Source organism: Vespa mandarinia, unplaced genomic scaffold (genome assembly GCF_050613455.1).
Source record: "Vespa mandarinia isolate Hongniang unplaced genomic scaffold, ASM5061345v1 scaffold_55, whole genome shotgun sequence".
NCBI lineage: Eukaryota > Metazoa > Arthropoda > Insecta > Hymenoptera > Vespidae > Vespa > Vespa mandarinia.
Window position 1 is genome coordinate 568,829 of NW_028197189.1, and position 20,152 is coordinate 588,980.

At 33.3% G+C, this 20,152-nt stretch overlaps 1 protein-coding gene across 1 annotated transcript; it reads right to left on the reverse strand.

Moving 5' to 3' along the window:
* Positions 1 to 16,306: 16,306 nt before the first annotated feature.
* Positions 16,307 to 18,310, reverse strand: LOC118450817 (uncharacterized). The gene has a single exon (XM_085664376.1). It carries the CDS (start codon positions 18,308 to 18,310, stop codon positions 16,307 to 16,309), a length of 2,004 nt encoding a protein of 667 aa, XP_085520502.1.
* Positions 18,311 to 20,152: the final 1,842 nt, after the last annotated feature.

A 20,152-nucleotide genomic window follows, 5' to 3' on the forward strand; every position in this document is an offset into this window, starting at 1 on the left:
ATATACGATTTTTCGCTCATATACGCGTATCGACGAAAAATGAAAAATTGAAATCTCGTCCGATTTCAATGATTTTACATTCTATCGACGCAGAATGAAGAATATAACAAGAATATAACGTTTTTACTATGTGTAAATACGCGTTATAACATGAAATTTGTCGAAAAATGTAATCGACGTATGCGAATTTCGGTATATGAGAAGATAAAATCGTCAAATCTATCTAAATACTTGTGCCACAGATTGAAAAATGTTACCAATCGATTCAGAACATTGCATTTCATAAGATCAAACATCAATTTTATAGTGGAATCGAAGTTTTTAACATTGTTTCATTTCGTATATACGATTTTTCGCTCATATACGCGTATCGACGAAAAATGAAAAATTGAAATCTCGTCCGATTTCAATGATTTTACATTCTATCGACGCAGAATGAAGAATATAACAAGAATATAACGTTTTTACTATGTGTAAATACGCGTTATAACATGAAATTTGACGAAAAATGTAATCGACGTATGCGAATTTCGGTATATGAGAAGATAAAATCGTCAAATCTATCTAAATACTTGTGCCACAGATTGAAAAATGTTACCAATCGATTCAGAACATTGCATTTCATAAGATCAAACATCAATTTTATAGTGGAATCGAAGTTTTTAACATTGTTTCATTTCGTATATACGATTTTTCGCTCATATACGCGTATCGACGAAAAATGAAAAATTGAAATCTCGTCCGATTTCAATGATTTTACATTCTATCGACGCAGAATGAAGAATATAACAAGAATATAACGTTTTTACTATGTGTAAATACGCGTTATAACATGAAATTTGACGAAAAATGTAATCGACGTATGCGAATTTCGGTATATGAGAAGATAAAATCGTCAAATCTATCTAAATACTTGTGCCACAGATTGAAAAATGTTACCAATCGATTCAGAACATTGCATTTCATAAGATCAAACATCAATTTTATAGTGGAATCGAAGTTTTTAACATTGTTTCATTTCGTATATACGATTTTTCGCTCATATACGCGTATCGACGAAAAATGAAAAATTGAAATCTCGTCCGATTTCAATGATTTTACATTCTATCGACGCAGAATGAAGAATATAACAAGAATATAACGTTTTTACTATGTGTAAATACGCGTTATAACATGAAATTTGACGAAAAATGTAATCGACGTATGCGAATTTCGGTATATGAGAAGATAAAATCGTCAAATCTATCTAAATACTTGTGCCACAGATTGAAAAATGTTACCAATCGATTCAGAACATTGCATTTCATAAGATCAAACATCAATTTTATAGTGGAATCGAAGTTTTTAACATTGTTTCATTTCGTATATACGATTTTTCGCTCATATACGCGTATCGACGAAAAATGAAAAATTGAAATCTCGTCCGATTTCAATGATTTTACATTCTATCGACGCAGAATGAAGAATATAACAAGAATATAACGTTTTTACTATGTGTAAATACGCGTTATAACATGAAATTTGACGAAAAATGTAATCGACGTATGCGAATTTCGGTATATGAGAAGATAAAATCGTCAAATCTATCTAAATACTTGTGCCACAGATTGAAAAATGTTACCAATCGATTCAGAACATTGCATTTCATAAGATCAAACATCAATTTTATAGTGGAATCGAAGTTTTTAACATTGTTTCATTTCGTATATACGATTTTTCGCTCATATACGCGTATCGACGAAAAATGAAAAATTGAAATCTCGTCCGATTTCAATGATTTTACATTCTATCGACGCAGAATGAAGAATATAACAAGAATATAACGTTTTTACTATGTGTAAATACGCGTTATAACATGAAATTTGACGAAAAATGTAATCGACGTATGCGAATTTCGGTATATGAGAAGATAAAATCGTCAAATCTATCTAAATACTTGTGCCACAGATTGAAAAATGTTACCAATCGATTCAGAACATTGCATTTCATAAGATCAAACATCAATTTTATAGTGGAATCGAAGTTTTTAACATTGTTTCATTTCGTATATACGATTTTTCGCTCATATACGCGTATCGACGAAAAATGAAAAATTGAAATCTCGTCCGATTTCAATGATTTTACATTCTATCGACGCAGAATGAAGAATATAACAAGAATATAACGTTTTTACTATGTGTAAATACGCGTTATAACATGAAATTTGTCGAAAAATGTAATCGACGTATGCGAATTTCGGTATATGAGAAGATAAAATCGTCAAATCTATCTAAATACTTGTGCCACAGATTGAAAAATGTTACCAATCGATTCAGAACATTGCATTTCATAAGATCAAACATCAATTTTATAGTGGAATCGAAGTTTTTAACATTGTTTCATTTCGTATATACGATTTTTCGCTCATATACGCGTATCGACGAAAAATGAAAAATTGAAATCTCGTCCGATTTCAATGATTTTACATTCTATCGACGCAGAATGAAGAATATAACAAGAATATAACGTTTTTACTATGTGTAAATACGCGTTATAACATGAAATTTGTCGAAAAATGTAATCGACGTATGCGAATTTCGGTATATGAGAAGATAAAATCGTCAAATCTATCTAAATACTTGTGCCACAGATTGAAAAATGTTACCAATCGATTCAGAACATTGCATTTCATAAGATCAAACATCAATTTTATAGTGGAATCGAAGTTTTTAACATTGTTTCATTTCGTATATACGATTTTTCGCTCATATACGCGTATCGACGAAAAATGAAAAATTGAAATCTCGTCCGATTTCAATGATTTTACATTCTATCGACGCAGAATGAAGAATATAACAAGAATATAACGTTTTTACTATGTGTAAATACGCGTTATAACATGAAATTTGTCGAAAAATGTAATCGACGTATGCGAATTTCGGTATATGAGAAGATAAAATCGTCAAATCTATCTAAATACTTGTGCCACAGATTGAAAAATGTTACCAATCGATTCAGAACATTGCATTTCATAAGATCAAACATCAATTTTATAGTGGAATCGAAGTTTTTAACATTGTTTCATTTCGTATATACGATTTTTCGCTCATATACGCGTATCGACGAAAAATGAAAAATTGAAATCTCGTCCGATTTCAATGATTTTACATTCTATCGACGCAGAATGAAGAATATAACAAGAATATAACGTTTTTACTATGTGTAAATACGCGTTATAACATGAAATTTGACGAAAAATGTAATCGACGTATGCGAATTTCGGTATATGAGAAGATAAAATCGTCAAATCTATCTAAATACTTGTGCCACAGATTGAAAAATGTTACCAATCGATTCAGAACATTGCATTTCATAAGATCAAACATCAATTTTATAGTGGAATCGAAGTTTTTAACATTGTTTCATTTCGTATATACGATTTTTCGCTCATATACGCGTATCGACGAAAAATGAAAAATTGAAATCTCGTCCGATTTCAATGATTTTACATTCTATCGACGCAGAATGAAGAATATAACAAGAATATAACGTTTTTACTATGTGTAAATACGCGTTATAACATGAAATTTGTCGAAAAATGTAATCGACGTATGCGAATTTCGGTATATGAGAAGATAAAATCGTCAAATCTATCTAAATACTTGTGCCACAGATTGAAAAATGTTACCAATCGATTCAGAACATTGCATTTCATAAGATCAAACATCAATTTTATAGTGGAATCGAAGTTTTTAACATTGTTTCATTTCGTATATACGATTTTTCGCTCATATACGCGTATCGACGAAAAATGAAAAATTGAAATCTCGTCCGATTTCAATGATTTTACATTCTATCGACGCAGAATGAAGAATATAACAAGAATATAACGTTTTTACTATGTGTAAATACGCGTTATAACATGAAATTTGACGAAAAATGTAATCGACGTATGCGAATTTCGGTATATGAGAAGATAAAATCGTCAAATCTATCTAAATACTTGTGCCACAGATTGAAAAATGTTACCAATCGATTCAGAACATTGCATTTCATAAGATCAAACATCAATTTTATAGTGGAATCGAAGTTTTTAACATTGTTTCATTTCGTATATACGATTTTTCGCTCATATACGCGTATCGACGAAAAATGAAAAATTGAAATCTCGTCCGATTTCAATGATTTTACATTCTATCGACGCAGAATGAAGAATATAACAAGAATATAACGTTTTTACTATGTGTAAATACGCGTTATAACATGAAATTTGACGAAAAATGTAATCGACGTATGCGAATTTCGGTATATGAGAAGATAAAATCGTCAAATCTATCTAAATACTTGTGCCACAGATTGAAAAATGTTACCAATCGATTCAGAACATTGCATTTCATAAGATCAAACATCAATTTTATAGTGGAATCGAAGTTTTTAACATTGTTTCATTTCGTATATACGATTTTTCGCTCATATACGCGTATCGACGAAAAATGAAAAATTGAAATCTCGTCCGATTTCAATGATTTTACATTCTATCGACGCAGAATGAAGAATATAACAAGAATATAACGTTTTTACTATGTGTAAATACGCGTTATAACATGAAATTTGACGAAAAATGTAATCGACGTATGCGAATTTCGGTATATGAGAAGATAAAATCGTCAAATCTATCTAAATACTTGTGCCACAGATTGAAAAATGTTACCAATCGATTCAGAACATTGCATTTCATAAGATCAAACATCAATTTTATAGTGGAATCGAAGTTTTTAACATTGTTTCATTTCGTATATACGATTTTTCGCTCATATACGCGTATCGACGAAAAATGAAAAATTGAAATCTCGTCCGATTTCAATGATTTTACATTCTATCGACGCAGAATGAAGAATATAACAAGAATATAACGTTTTTACTATGTGTAAATACGCGTTATAACATGAAATTTGACGAAAAATGTAATCGACGTATGCGAATTTCGGTATATGAGAAGATAAAATCGTCAAATCTATCTAAATACTTGTGCCACAGATTGAAAAATGTTACCAATCGATTCAGAACATTGCATTTCATAAGATCAAACATCAATTTTATAGTGGAATCGAAGTTTTTAACATTGTTTCATTTCGTATATACGATTTTTCGCTCATATACGCGTATCGACGAAAAATGAAAAATTGAAATCTCGTCCGATTTCAATGATTTTACATTCTATCGACGCAGAATGAAGAATATAACAAGAATATAACGTTTTTACTATGTGTAAATACGCGTTATAACATGAAATTTGACGAAAAATGTAATCGACGTATGCGAATTTCGGTATATGAGAAGATAAAATCGTCAAATCTATCTAAATACTTGTGCCACAGATTGAAAAATGTTACCAATCGATTCAGAACATTGCATTTCATAAGATCAAACATCAATTTTATAGTGGAATCGAAGTTTTTAACATTGTTTCATTTCGTATATACGATTTTTCGCTCATATACGCGTATCGACGAAAAATGAAAAATTGAAATCTCGTCCGATTTCAATGATTTTACATTCTATCGACGCAGAATGAAGAATATAACAAGAATATAACGTTTTTACTATGTGTAAATACGCGTTATAACATGAAATTTGACGAAAAATGTAATCGACGTATGCGAATTTCGGTATATGAGAAGATAAAATCGTCAAATCTATCTAAATACTTGTGCCACAGATTGAAAAATGTTACCAATCGATTCAGAACATTGCATTTCATAAGATCAAACATCAATTTTATAGTGGAATCGAAGTTTTTAACATTGTTTCATTTCGTATATACGATTTTTCGCTCATATACGCGTATCGACGAAAAATGAAAAATTGAAATCTCGTCCGATTTCAATGATTTTACATTCTATCGACGCAGAATGAAGAATATAACAAGAATATAACGTTTTTACTATGTGTAAATACGCGTTATAACATGAAATTTGTCGAAAAATGTAATCGACGTATGCGAATTTCGGTATATGAGAAGATAAAATCGTCAAATCTATCTAAATACTTGTGCCACAGATTGAAAAATGTTACCAATCGATTCAGAACATTGCATTTCATAAGATCAAACATCAATTTTATAGTGGAATCGAAGTTTTTAACATTGTTTCATTTCGTATATACGATTTTTCGCTCATATACGCGTATCGACGAAAAATGAAAAATTGAAATCTCGTCCGATTTCAATGATTTTACATTCTATCGACGCAGAATGAAGAATATAACAAGAATATAACGTTTTTACTATGTGTAAATACGCGTTATAACATGAAATTTGACGAAAAATGTAATCGACGTATGCGAATTTCGGTATATGAGAAGATAAAATCGTCAAATCTATCTAAATACTTGTGCCACAGATTGAAAAATGTTACCAATCGATTCAGAACATTGCATTTCATAAGATCAAACATCAATTTTATAGTGGAATCGAAGTTTTTAACATTGTTTCATTTCGTATATACGATTTTTCGCTCATATACGCGTATCGACGAAAAATGAAAAATTGAAATCTCGTCCGATTTCAATGATTTTACATTCTATCGACGCAGAATGAAGAATATAACAAGAATATAACGTTTTTACTATGTGTAAATACGCGTTATAACATGAAATTTGACGAAAAATGTAATCGACGTATGCGAATTTCGGTATATGAGAAGATAAAATCGTCAAATCTATCTAAATACTTGTGCCACAGATTGAAAAATGTTACCAATCGATTCAGAACATTGCATTTCATAAGATCAAACATCAATTTTATAGTGGAATCGAAGTTTTTAACATTGTTTCATTTCGTATATACGATTTTTCGCTCATATACGCGTATCGACGAAAAATGAAAAATTGAAATCTCGTCCGATTTCAATGATTTTACATTCTATCGACGCAGAATGAAGAATATAACAAGAATATAACGTTTTTACTATGTGTAAATACGCGTTATAACATGAAATTTGTCGAAAAATGTAATCGACGTATGCGAATTTCGGTATATGAGAAGATAAAATCGTCAAATCTATCTAAATACTTGTGCCACAGATTGAAAAATGTTACCAATCGATTCAGAACATTGCATTTCATAAGATCAAACATCAATTTTATAGTGGAATCGAAGTTTTTAACATTGTTTCATTTCGTATATACGATTTTTCGCTCATATACGCGTATCGACGAAAAATGAAAAATTGAAATCTCGTCCGATTTCAATGATTTTACATTCTATCGACGCAGAATGAAGAATATAACAAGAATATAACGTTTTTACTATGTGTAAATACGCGTTATAACATGAAATTTGACGAAAAATGTAATCGACGTATGCGAATTTCGGTATATGAGAAGATAAAATCGTCAAATCTATCTAAATACTTGTGCCACAGATTGAAAAATGTTACCAATCGATTCAGAACATTGCATTTCATAAGATCAAACATCAATTTTATAGTGGAATCGAAGTTTTTAACATTGTTTCATTTCGTATATACGATTTTTCGCTCATATACGCGTATCGACGAAAAATGAAAAATTGAAATCTCGTCCGATTTCAATGATTTTACATTCTATCGACGCAGAATGAAGAATATAACAAGAATATAACGTTTTTACTATGTGTAAATACGCGTTATAACATGAAATTTGACGAAAAATGTAATCGACGTATGCGAATTTCGGTATATGAGAAGATAAAATCGTCAAATCTATCTAAATACTTGTGCCACAGATTGAAAAATGTTACCAATCGATTCAGAACATTGCATTTCATAAGATCAAACATCAATTTTATAGTGGAATCGAAGTTTTTAACATTGTTTCATTTCGTATATACGATTTTTCGCTCATATACGCGTATCGACGAAAAATGAAAAATTGAAATCTCGTCCGATTTCAATGATTTTACATTCTATCGACGCAGAATGAAGAATATAACAAGAATATAACGTTTTTACTATGTGTAAATACGCGTTATAACATGAAATTTGACGAAAAATGTAATCGACGTATGCGAATTTCGGTATATGAGAAGATAAAATCGTCAAATCTATCTAAATACTTGTGCCACAGATTGAAAAATGTTACCAATCGATTCAGAACATTGCATTTCATAAGATCAAACATCAATTTTATAGTGGAATCGAAGTTTTTAACATTGTTTCATTTCGTATATACGATTTTTCGCTCATATACGCGTATCGACGAAAAATGAAAAATTGAAATCTCGTCCGATTTCAATGATTTTACATTCTATCGACGCAGAATGAAGAATATAACAAGAATATAACGTTTTTACTATGTGTAAATACGCGTTATAACATGAAATTTGACGAAAAATGTAATCGACGTATGCGAATTTCGGTATATGAGAAGATAAAATCGTCAAATCTATCTAAATACTTGTGCCACAGATTGAAAAATGTTACCAATCGATTCAGAACATTGCATTTCATAAGATCAAACATCAATTTTATAGTGGAATCGAAGTTTTTAACATTGTTTCATTTCGTATATACGATTTTTCGCTCATATACGCGTATCGACGAAAAATGAAAAATTGAAATCTCGTCCGATTTCAATGATTTTACATTCTATCGACGCAGAATGAAGAATATAACAAGAATATAACGTTTTTACTATGTGTAAATACGCGTTATAACATGAAATTTGACGAAAAATGTAATCGACGTATGCGAATTTCGGTATATGAGAAGATAAAATCGTCAAATCTATCTAAATACTTGTGCCACAGATTGAAAAATGTTACCAATCGATTCAGAACATTGCATTTCATAAGATCAAACATCAATTTTATAGTGGAATCGAAGTTTTTAACATTGTTTCATTTCGTATATACGATTTTTCGCTCATATACGCGTATCGACGAAAAATGAAAAATTGAAATCTCGTCCGATTTCAATGATTTTACATTCTATCGACGCAGAATGAAGAATATAACAAGAATATAACGTTTTTACTATGTGTAAATACGCGTTATAACATGAAATTTGACGAAAAATGTAATCGACGTATGCGAATTTCGGTATATGAGAAGATAAAATCGTCAAATCTATCTAAATACTTGTGCCACAGATTGAAAAATGTTACCAATCGATTCAGAACATTGCATTTCATAAGATCAAACATCAATTTTATAGTGGAATCGAAGTTTTTAACATTGTTTCATTTCGTATATACGATTTTTCGCTCATATACGCGTATCGACGAAAAATGAAAAATTGAAATCTCGTCCGATTTCAATGATTTTACATTCTATCGACGCAGAATGAAGAATATAACAAGAATATAACGTTTTTACTATGTGTAAATACGCGTTATAACATGAAATTTGACGAAAAATGTAATCGACGTATGCGAATTTCGGTATATGAGAAGATAAAATCGTCAAATCTATCTAAATACTTGTGCCACAGATTGAAAAATGTTACCAATCGATTCAGAACATTGCATTTCATAAGATCAAACATCAATTTTATAGTGGAATCGAAGTTTTTAACATTGTTTCATTTCGTATATACGATTTTTCGCTCATATACGCGTATCGACGAAAAATGAAAAATTGAAATCTCGTCCGATTTCAATGATTTTACATTCTATCGACGCAGAATGAAGAATATAACAAGAATATAACGTTTTTACTATGTGTAAATACGCGTTATAACATGAAATTTGTCGAAAAATGTAATCGACGTATGCGAATTTCGGTATATGAGAAGATAAAATCGTCAAATCTATCTAAATACTTGTGCCACAGATTGAAAAATGTTACCAATCGATTCAGAACATTGCATTTCATAAGATCAAACATCAATTTTATAGTGGAATCGAAGTTTTTAACATTGTTTCATTTCGTATATACGATTTTTCGCTCATATACGCGTATCGACGAAAAATGAAAAATTGAAATCTCGTCCGATTTCAATGATTTTACATTCTATCGACGCAGAATGAAGAATATAACAAGAATATAACGTTTTTACTATGTGTAAATACGCGTTATAACATGAAATTTGACGAAAAATGTAATCGACGTATGCGAATTTCGGTATATGAGAAGATAAAATCGTCAAATCTATCTAAATACTTGTGCCACAGATTGAAAAATGTTACCAATCGATTCAGAACATTGCATTTCATAAGATCAAACATCAATTTTATAGTGGAATCGAAGTTTTTAACATTGTTTCATTTCGTATATACGATTTTTCGCTCATATACGCGTATCGACGAAAAATGAAAAATTGAAATCTCGTCCGATTTCAATGATTTTACATTCTATCGACGCAGAATGAAGAATATAACAAGAATATAACGTTTTTACTATGTGTAAATACGCGTTATAACATGAAATTTGACGAAAAATGTAATCGACGTATGCGAATTTCGGTATATGAGAAGATAAAATCGTCAAATCTATCTAAATACTTGTGCCACAGATTGAAAAATGTTACCAATCGATTCAGAACATTGCATTTCATAAGATCAAACATCAATTTTATAGTGGAATCGAAGTTTTTAACATTGTTTCATTTCGTATATACGATTTTTCGCTCATATACGCGTATCGACGAAAAATGAAAAATTGAAATCTCGTCCGATTTCAATGATTTTACATTCTATCGACGCAGAATGAAGAATATAACAAGAATATAACGTTTTTACTATGTGTAAATACGCGTTATAACATGAAATTTGACGAAAAATGTAATCGACGTATGCGAATTTCGGTATATGAGAAGATAAAATCGTCAAATCTATCTAAATACTTGTGCCACAGATTGAAAAATGTTACCAATCGATTCAGAACATTGCATTTCATAAGATCAAACATCAATTTTATAGTGGAATCGAAGTTTTTAACATTGTTTCATTTCGTATATACGATTTTTCGCTCATATACGCGTATCGACGAAAAATGAAAAATTGAAATCTCGTCCGATTTCAATGATTTTACATTCTATCGACGCAGAATGAAGAATATAACAAGAATATAACGTTTTTACTATGTGTAAATACGCGTTATAACATGAAATTTGACGAAAAATGTAATCGACGTATGCGAATTTCGGTATATGAGAAGATAAAATCGTCAAATCTATCTAAATACTTGTGCCACAGATTGAAAAATGTTACCAATCGATTCAGAACATTGCATTTCATAAGATCAAACATCAATTTTATAGTGGAATCGAAGTTTTTAACATTGTTTCATTTCGTATATACGATTTTTCGCTCATATACGCGTATCGACGAAAAATGAAAAATTGAAATCTCGTCCGATTTCAATGATTTTACATTCTATCGACGCAGAATGAAGAATATAACAAGAATATAACGTTTTTACTATGTGTAAATACGCGTTATAACATGAAATTTGACGAAAAATGTAATCGACGTATGCGAATTTCGGTATATGAGAAGATAAAATCGTCAAATCTATCTAAATACTTGTGCCACAGATTGAAAAATGTTACCAATCGATTCAGAACATTGCATTTCATAAGATCAAACATCAATTTTATAGTGGAATCGAAGTTTTTAACATTGTTTCATTTCGTATATACGATTTTTCGCTCATATACGCGTATCGACGAAAAATGAAAAATTGAAATCTCGTCCGATTTCAATGATTTTACATTCTATCGACGCAGAATGAAGAATATAACAAGAATATAACGTTTTTACTATGTGTAAATACGCGTTATAACATGAAATTTGACGAAAAATGTAATCGACGTATGCGAATTTCGGTATATGAGAAGATAAAATCGTCAAATCTATCTAAATACTTGTGCCACAGATTGAAAAATGTTACCAATCGATTCAGAACATTGCATTTCATAAGATCAAACATCAATTTTATAGTGGAATCGAAGTTTTTAACATTGTTTCATTTCGTATATACGATTTTTCGCTCATATACGCGTATCGACGAAAAATGAAAAATTGAAATCTCGTCCGATTTCAATGATTTTACATTCTATCGACGCAGAATGAAGAATATAACAAGAATATAACGTTTTTACTATGTGTAAATACGCGTTATAACATGAAATTTGACGAAAAATGTAATCGACGTATGCGAATTTCGGTATATGAGAAGATAAAATCGTCAAATCTATCTAAATACTTGTGCCACAGATTGAAAAATGTTACCAATCGATTCAGAACATTGCATTTCATAAGATCAAACATCAATTTTATAGTGGAATCGAAGTTTTTAACATTGTTTCATTTCGTATATACGATTTTTCGCTCATATACGCGTATCGACGAAAAATGAAAAATTGAAATCTCGTCCGATTTCAATGATTTTACATTCTATCGACGCAGAATGAAGAATATAACAAGAATATAACGTTTTTACTATGTGTAAATACGCGTTATAACATGAAATTTGACGAAAAATGTAATCGACGTATGCGAATTTCGGTATATGAGAAGATAAAATCGTCAAATCTATCTAAATACTTGTGCCACAGATTGAAAAATGTTACCAATCGATTCAGAACATTGCATTTCATAAGATCAAACATCAATTTTATAGTGGAATCGAAGTTTTTAACATTGTTTCATTTCGTATATACGATTTTTCGCTCATATACGCGTATCGACGAAAAATGAAAAATTGAAATCTCGTCCGATTTCAATGATTTTACATTCTATCGACGCAGAATGAAGAATATAACAAGAATATAACGTTTTTACTATGTGTAAATACGCGTTATAACATGAAATTTGACGAAAAATGTAATCGACGTATGCGAATTTCGGTATATGAGAAGATAAAATCGTCAAATCTATCTAAATACTTGTGCCACAGATTGAAAAATGTTACCAATCGATTCAGAACATTGCATTTCATAAGATCAAACATCAATTTTATAGTGGAATCGAAGTTTTTAACATTGTTTCATTTCGTATATACGATTTTTCGCTCATATACGCGTATCGACGAAAAATGAAAAATTGAAATCTCGTCCGATTTCAATGATTTTACATTCTATCGACGCAGAATGAAGAATATAACAAGAATATAACGTTTTTACTATGTGTAAATACGCGTTATAACATGAAATTTGACGAAAAATGTAATCGACGTATGCGAATTTCGGTATATGAGAAGATAAAATCGTCAAATCTATCTAAATACTTGTGCCACAGATTGAAAAATGTTACCAATCGATTCAGAACATTGCATTTCATAAGATCAAACATCAATTTTATAGTGGAATCGAAGTTTTTAACATTGTTTCATTTCGTATATACGATTTTTCGCTCATATACGCGTATCGACGAAAAATGAAAAATTGAAATCTCGTCCGATTTCAATGATTTTACATTCTATCGACGCAGAATGAAGAATATAACAAGAATATAACGTTTTTACTATGTGTAAATACGCGTTATAACATGAAATTTGACGAAAAATGTAATCGACGTATGCGAATTTCGGTATATGAGAAGATAAAATCGTCAAATCTATCTAAATACTTGTGCCACAGATTGAAAAATGTTACCAATCGATTCAGAACATTGCATTTCATAAGATCAAACATCAATTTTATAGTGGAATCGAAGTTTTTAACATTGTTTCATTTCGTATATACGATTTTTCGCTCATATACGCGTATCGACGAAAAATGAAAAATTGAAATCTCGTCCGATTTCAATGATTTTACATTCTATCGACGCAGAATGAAGAATATAACAAGAATATAACGTTTTTACTATGTGTAAATACGCGTTATAACATGAAATTTGACGAAAAATGTAATCGACGTATGCGAATTTCGGTATATGAGAAGATAAAATCGTCAAATCTATCTAAATACTTGTGCCACAGATTGAAAAATGTTACCAATCGATTCAGAACATTGCATTTCATAAGATCAAACATCAATTTTATAGTGGAATCGAAGTTTTTAACATTGTTTCATTTCGTATATACGATTTTTCGCTCATATACGCGTATCGACGAAAAATGAAAAATTGAAATCTCGTCCGATTTCAATGATTTTACATTCTATCGACGCAGAATGAAGAATATAACAAGAATATAACGTTTTTACTATGTGTAAATACGCGTTATAACATGAAATTTGACGAAAAATGTAATCGACGTATGCGAATTTCGGTATATGAGAAGATAAAATCGTCAAATCTATCTAAATACTTGTGCCACAGATTGAAAAATGTTACCAATCGATTCAGAACATTGCATTTCATAAGATCAAACATCAATTTTATAGTGGAATCGAAGTTTTTAACATTGTTTCATTTCGTATATACGATTTTTCGCTCATATACGCGTATCGACGAAAAATGAAAAATTGAAATCTCGTCCGATTTCAATGATTTTACATTCTATCGACGTAGAATGTTACGTCCCAGACGGGAGAAAACACAAAAAAAAAGAATTTTTAATTGTGAGCTGCTAATACGGTCAGGTCAAGGACTACCCTTCTACTCCAACCTCGCAGACTCCTCTCGTTTTGGTACAAGGACTCGGGATTGAGAGCAAGTGATTCCTGTTGCTCGAAGAATGGCTGCCGCATAGAAAACCGTCCGCTCCTTTGATGTATATTAGCGCCAATATATTTTTACTGACTTACCACCGCTGCCAAGACTTTCCAACCAATGAATGATATCAGGGGGTTGCCGTATATCCTGGACTGGAATTCGCCCCCTTGGATAGATATTAATTCAAACGCCCTCAGATTCTTTAGATGAATGGATGGGAAGTTCGGTGGACAACGAGATGAATGAAAAGTATCACCACAATTTAACAATAACGATTTAATATATATATATATATCACTAAAAATACACTAAATATACAGTTCGGTAAAACATTTGATTCAAACCATGAATTAGTTATTTGTGCGCGGAACTCGGGATACGCGTAATATTTATTTATTCTAATTTGTAACTAATTTACAACTTCACCCGAATTAACCAGTAGAAAGAGAGAAGAAAGATTCTTCCGTTATGGCCCTTATACTTGTTTAACCATACGGTCGCTCTCGAAGGCGTAATTGCCTATGAATCGTATGTCGTAATAATAAAACTACCCAGTAGATATGTCTATAATTCCTAAGTACAATGTTAAGTTGATTTATCTTAAGCGCGGAGCTAAAAGTATTGCTGCTGATCGGATTGAGCGACGGATGAAGACTGGCTGCCGCTCCGCTGGTCTCCCACTTGGTTGACTCCCCAATGATGTTGCTGCGCATGCGCGCCGCTCAGACTTGCCGCCAGCACGCGAGGGTATTGCCCGTGGGAAAGGAGTGGCGTGATGTAGTACAAGCATTCCTTCGTTACTTTTCTGGGAATTGCTGCCAGTCGACGCTTATCACCGGATGTAGTTCCGAGAATTCTTAGCCTCAGGAATGCGGTTATCAGCGGATACATTTCACAGAATTCTCGGTTCCCAGGCGCGGTTATCACCGGATGTAGTTCCTGGAATCCTTAGCCTCTGGAATGCGGTTATCACCGGATGTAATTCCACGAATCCTTAGGCTCTGGAATGCGATTATCACCCGACGTAATTCCAGGAATCCTTAGCTCTGGAATGCGGTTATCACAGGATGTAGTCTAGCCATTCGTGATATGAATGTCTCGGCTTGTCGCTCTATCTTTATTACTTATATTTTAAATATTACAACATTATTATTTTAATAATTATTATTTAATAATGTGTGCCATTATAAGTGTGCGAAGATTTTAATAGTATATAATTATTGTTATTTCTAATTATGATTCTCATCTTAATAATTATGTAATATAAGGTCCCTTACCGCTATTAATCTATTATTAATCTGTTTTTATGCGTGTACGTATATATGTATATATATATGTATATATATATATATATTGTTAATTTCTAGATTTAAGGTCTTATCTATGTACTTTATTCTGTTTGTTTAACAATTTTTATTTTTGACATATGTTCTTTCTTTTTACTTATTAAATGAACCTTATCTAACAATAGTGTTCCCATTTTAATAATAACAGTGAATTATATCTCTTGTTAAAATTTCTGAGGTGCGATTAATTATTATTATGGCGTTACCCACTGTAGATTAACCTACAGAAGATTTCCGAGAGCAGAATTACCGATGTTGGATTATCTAAAGTAAAACTAGAGACAGTATGATTACCGACAGTGGGATTAGCATTTCCGTATCCTATATACTAATGTCTAGAGATGCTTGGGTACCACACGTCGTTATACGGCGACGTGACACCTCCCCCCTTAATTGAGTCGTTAGGAAATTTCTATTTCTGACGACTTGTTTTTACGAGCTGCTAGGATGCTTTCGAGAATCGGATATTTTGAACTTCCTCTGGTTGTGGGTGTCGGAGTAGCATCATCTTTTGTGTCGTCCACCGTTACTTCAATGGTATCACTATTTCCTTCACCCTTTGTTGTCTTCCTTCCGTCTTGCTTATCTGATCGTCCCAGATGAAGAAGTAGATGCGTCAACGAACTCCAGATGGCTCCTAACAGATGTAAGCTCCATCCATAGACAGTATGGAGCACGTATCCTCTGATAATGGCGTCGACACATAATTTTACGCCTTTAACTAGGATAAATAATCCGATCATTCCAGCACTTGCTGATCCAAATGCTAAAAAGCCTTGCCACAGCTTCGAGATTGCGCTATCCGTAATTTTGTTGATGTCTGCTTCTCCCAATAAGTTATACATCGAAACAGTGTTAGGTGGGATGCGGTGTCCTGTCGCTCCTCTGGCAATTGTATTTAAAAGTCCTGGTCTCTCTGCGGGGAACATGATGTGGTCCCGTAAGTTGTCCAAGTCTTGATGCGTATATATTCCGCTCGTCATTAAGTTCTTGGTATTAATATATTTCCATGCTAGCTTTGTTAATGGTTGGAGTGTTTGAGGAGGGAGTACCTCCACAGGTTTCGGTGTCAGTCTGTACCAATTTCCCTCCAAGTAGTACATGGATGGTAGTAGTGCGTTGCATTCCTTTATGGTGCCTGTCTTTACCAGTATTCTCGATTTTGGTGTCAGGTAAAGACTGTTATTCTGGTGCGTGACAGGTAGTTCATGGTAACATTCTTCCGATTGCCTAATGCTGACTGGGACGGGTGTACATTTTACTATGTGAATGACTTCCCCTACAGTTACTGCCATGTACCCAGCTGCCTTCATGATTGTATAAGCGAACTCATCTGGGCGGAGGGTTGCTAATGCCAAAGCGTTCTTAAGGACCTGTTTTTCTAGTTCGCACTTTTGCCTAATTACGTCGCTGTACAGGGCTGTCATTTGCGTTCTTATGTGTTTTTCGAGGTAAACAAATTTGGAGTTAACATAAGCGAACAGATCGAGGTTTTCGACTGATAATTTTGCTTTTGACGCAAAGGTCCTTCCTTTCTGCGTCTCTAGAATGAATAATTTTGGATGCTCGCTCAGTAGTAAAGTATATCCGCACAAATGATGCTCTGCTCTTTTTTCCAAGGTGAATGTAACGTCTTGAGTCGTGATGGTGTATATGTCCGGGTATACTTCCGTATTACCCATGGTTTTTAATTTGGTCGCAAATCCTTCATATAACACCTTGTAGTTATCGAAGTTACAGGACGACTCCGGCCTGGTCGACCAAAACGCATTTCCTTCCTCGTCGGTTAGGCACATTCCATCCGTAAATACGCACACCTCTCCTTTGCTCAAAATCACGTTGTTCTGTCTTATCTTTACAGTAGCATAATATTCCTTGATGTTAATTTTGAGTGATGCTTGCACCACTACATTGTCCCACGTGCCGTACGGATCGGCGTATTGTGTTCCCGAACACTTGCCGTCCATTGAAATTGATCCTGCTAATGTGGCACTCCGATATTCGGTGGCATTGGCCCGCAATCGTGATACCTGCAGGGTCGGTGTTATTCCCATTATACCGGTGTTGAACGTGGCCTTGCATGCCTCAGCTGTTAAGTCCATCAGGTATATTCGCCTTCCATTTTGAACAGCTGACACATGTGATGACATTCCGCAATAATAAATTGTTCTATCAATCTCCACTCGGCATTGGTGTACGTGCGTGTAATCGTATTCTGCTAATTGTAGAAGCTGAATGTAGACTTCTGTAGCATTGGGTGCGTGTGATGGGATATTACATTCTCCCGTGTCCAATAGTGAAATTGTTGTGATGTTGGTTGATCCTCCCCCACAGTCGTACCCCAACAAACAGTAACATTCAGAGATGATTCCTACGGTTGTTATTAAAATTCCGAGAAGCCCCATGGTTTCTGTAAAATAATCACCTTAACCTATTTCATTTTAGATATTCTTAACTTATTAGCATGCACTATCCTAGTATGGTTTCCTATTGATAGTTTAACATTATTTCGAGGGAGTATTTCTAAAATCTGATGAGGTCCTGTATATTGGTTGCCGAATTTGTTAGTAGGTTCCTTCAGTAAAAATACCTTATCCCCTTCCCTTAGCGTTAACGGTCTTGCTTTCTTGTCGTAATACCTTTTTGAAGTTTCCTTCGATCTCATCAAATTTTGTCGTGCTACCTCTTGTGTTCTATTTATTTTGTTTATTAGATTCGCGTAATATTGTAAGTATGTCCTGTCCATTTCATCGTCCAAAGGTGGATCTGAGGCTGGAACCCTAGCTATTTTTCCGAAGACTAGTTCGTAGGGCGTGTATCGTGTTCCCTCGTGTACACTTGTATTATATGAAAAGATGGCCGTGTCTACCCATTCGTCCCAATCTTTTTCCTTATCCGTAAATTGCTTCAGGTACTCGATTAGGACATGGTGAGACCTTTCCAATGATCCGTTTGACTGTGGGTAGAAAGCTGTAGTTTTGTACTGCTTTATCTTAAATTTACGTGCTATAGCTCGTAGTAGGGTACTTAAAAAGTTTGATCCTTGGTCTGTGAGTATTGCCCTAGGCGCTCCGAACTTACAAATTAGATTTGAGATTAAAGCATTGGCAATGTCTATTGATGTTGTGCTCGCAAGAGGGACGGCAAAAGAGAATTTTGTTAACTGATCCTGAATCGTCAAAATATATTTATTCCCCTTTTCAGTCTGGGCTAGAGGACCCACTACGTCGAGTGCTACTTTATCGAATGCAGATCCTGGTGTGTCCGTCAACACCATTGGTTGCTTATTTTTGACTCTAACTAGCTTTTTCAGTTGGCAATCCAAACAATTTTGTATGAAGGTCTGAATCTGCCCTTTCATATTTTCCCAAAAGTATCTCGTTCTTATTCTGCTATAAGTTTTGGTCACTCCCTTGTGACCCCCTAAAGCAGATGAATGGTTTTCGCGTATTAGGTCCTCGCGCTCATTCTCCTTGGGTATTCTAATCAAATTTTTACAGAAGCAAATCGTGCAATCTTCCGCGTCGAATAATTCTCCTAGCCTTTGCTGGATATATTCCCATGGTATGACATCTATTCTGTTCGAGCTGGAGATGCTTACCGTACGCAAATCTAGTTCCCTTGTCACTGATAGGAGCGATTCCAGAGCATCATTCAGAATTTCTACATCCGTTATCACATTATTATTTTCCTTAATGACTAATGATATTAGATTTTTAGATCCATATTTAGTGACCCTTGCCCGACCTAGAGTTAAATCCTTGTAATTTGGGAGTTTATTCATATCCTGAAGCTGTTTAGCACCCTCATCGCAAGGGTTGCCCTTCTGAGTAATGAAGATAGCTAGATTATCCCTTCTCATTGTTAATCTATCTCTAGTTTCTGTAAGATTCTGTGAAATTCTGAATGTGTACTCTTCCTGATTCTGCAATTCATATGGCCGCGATATTGGTTCGAATAAAGTATCGGAACTGGAATCTGAATCGCTATCAGCAATGATAGGAGAATTATTTGAGCAAATACCCTCCGTCTTGCCTGGCACCTTACTTATGTCTATCCGATCGAAGAGCTTCTCTAGCTCTCTTGTATCGGATCCGTGTGTGCCTGACCTGCGAGAATACAAGGACTCGTTTGAGGAGCTGTCGTCTCTATGTAGTGGCAAGACCTGCGCCGTTCCTGGTGGATTTCGCGAAAGAGCGTCGGCATTTGCATTGGCTGTGCCTGCCTTGTATATTATTCTGAAATCG

Bases quoted from the DNA above. Each gene is read 5' to 3' on its own strand.
- LOC118450817 (XM_085664376.1), bottom strand. From the start codon at position 18,310: ATGGGGCTTCTCGGAATTTTAATAACAACCGTAGGAATCATCTCTGAA.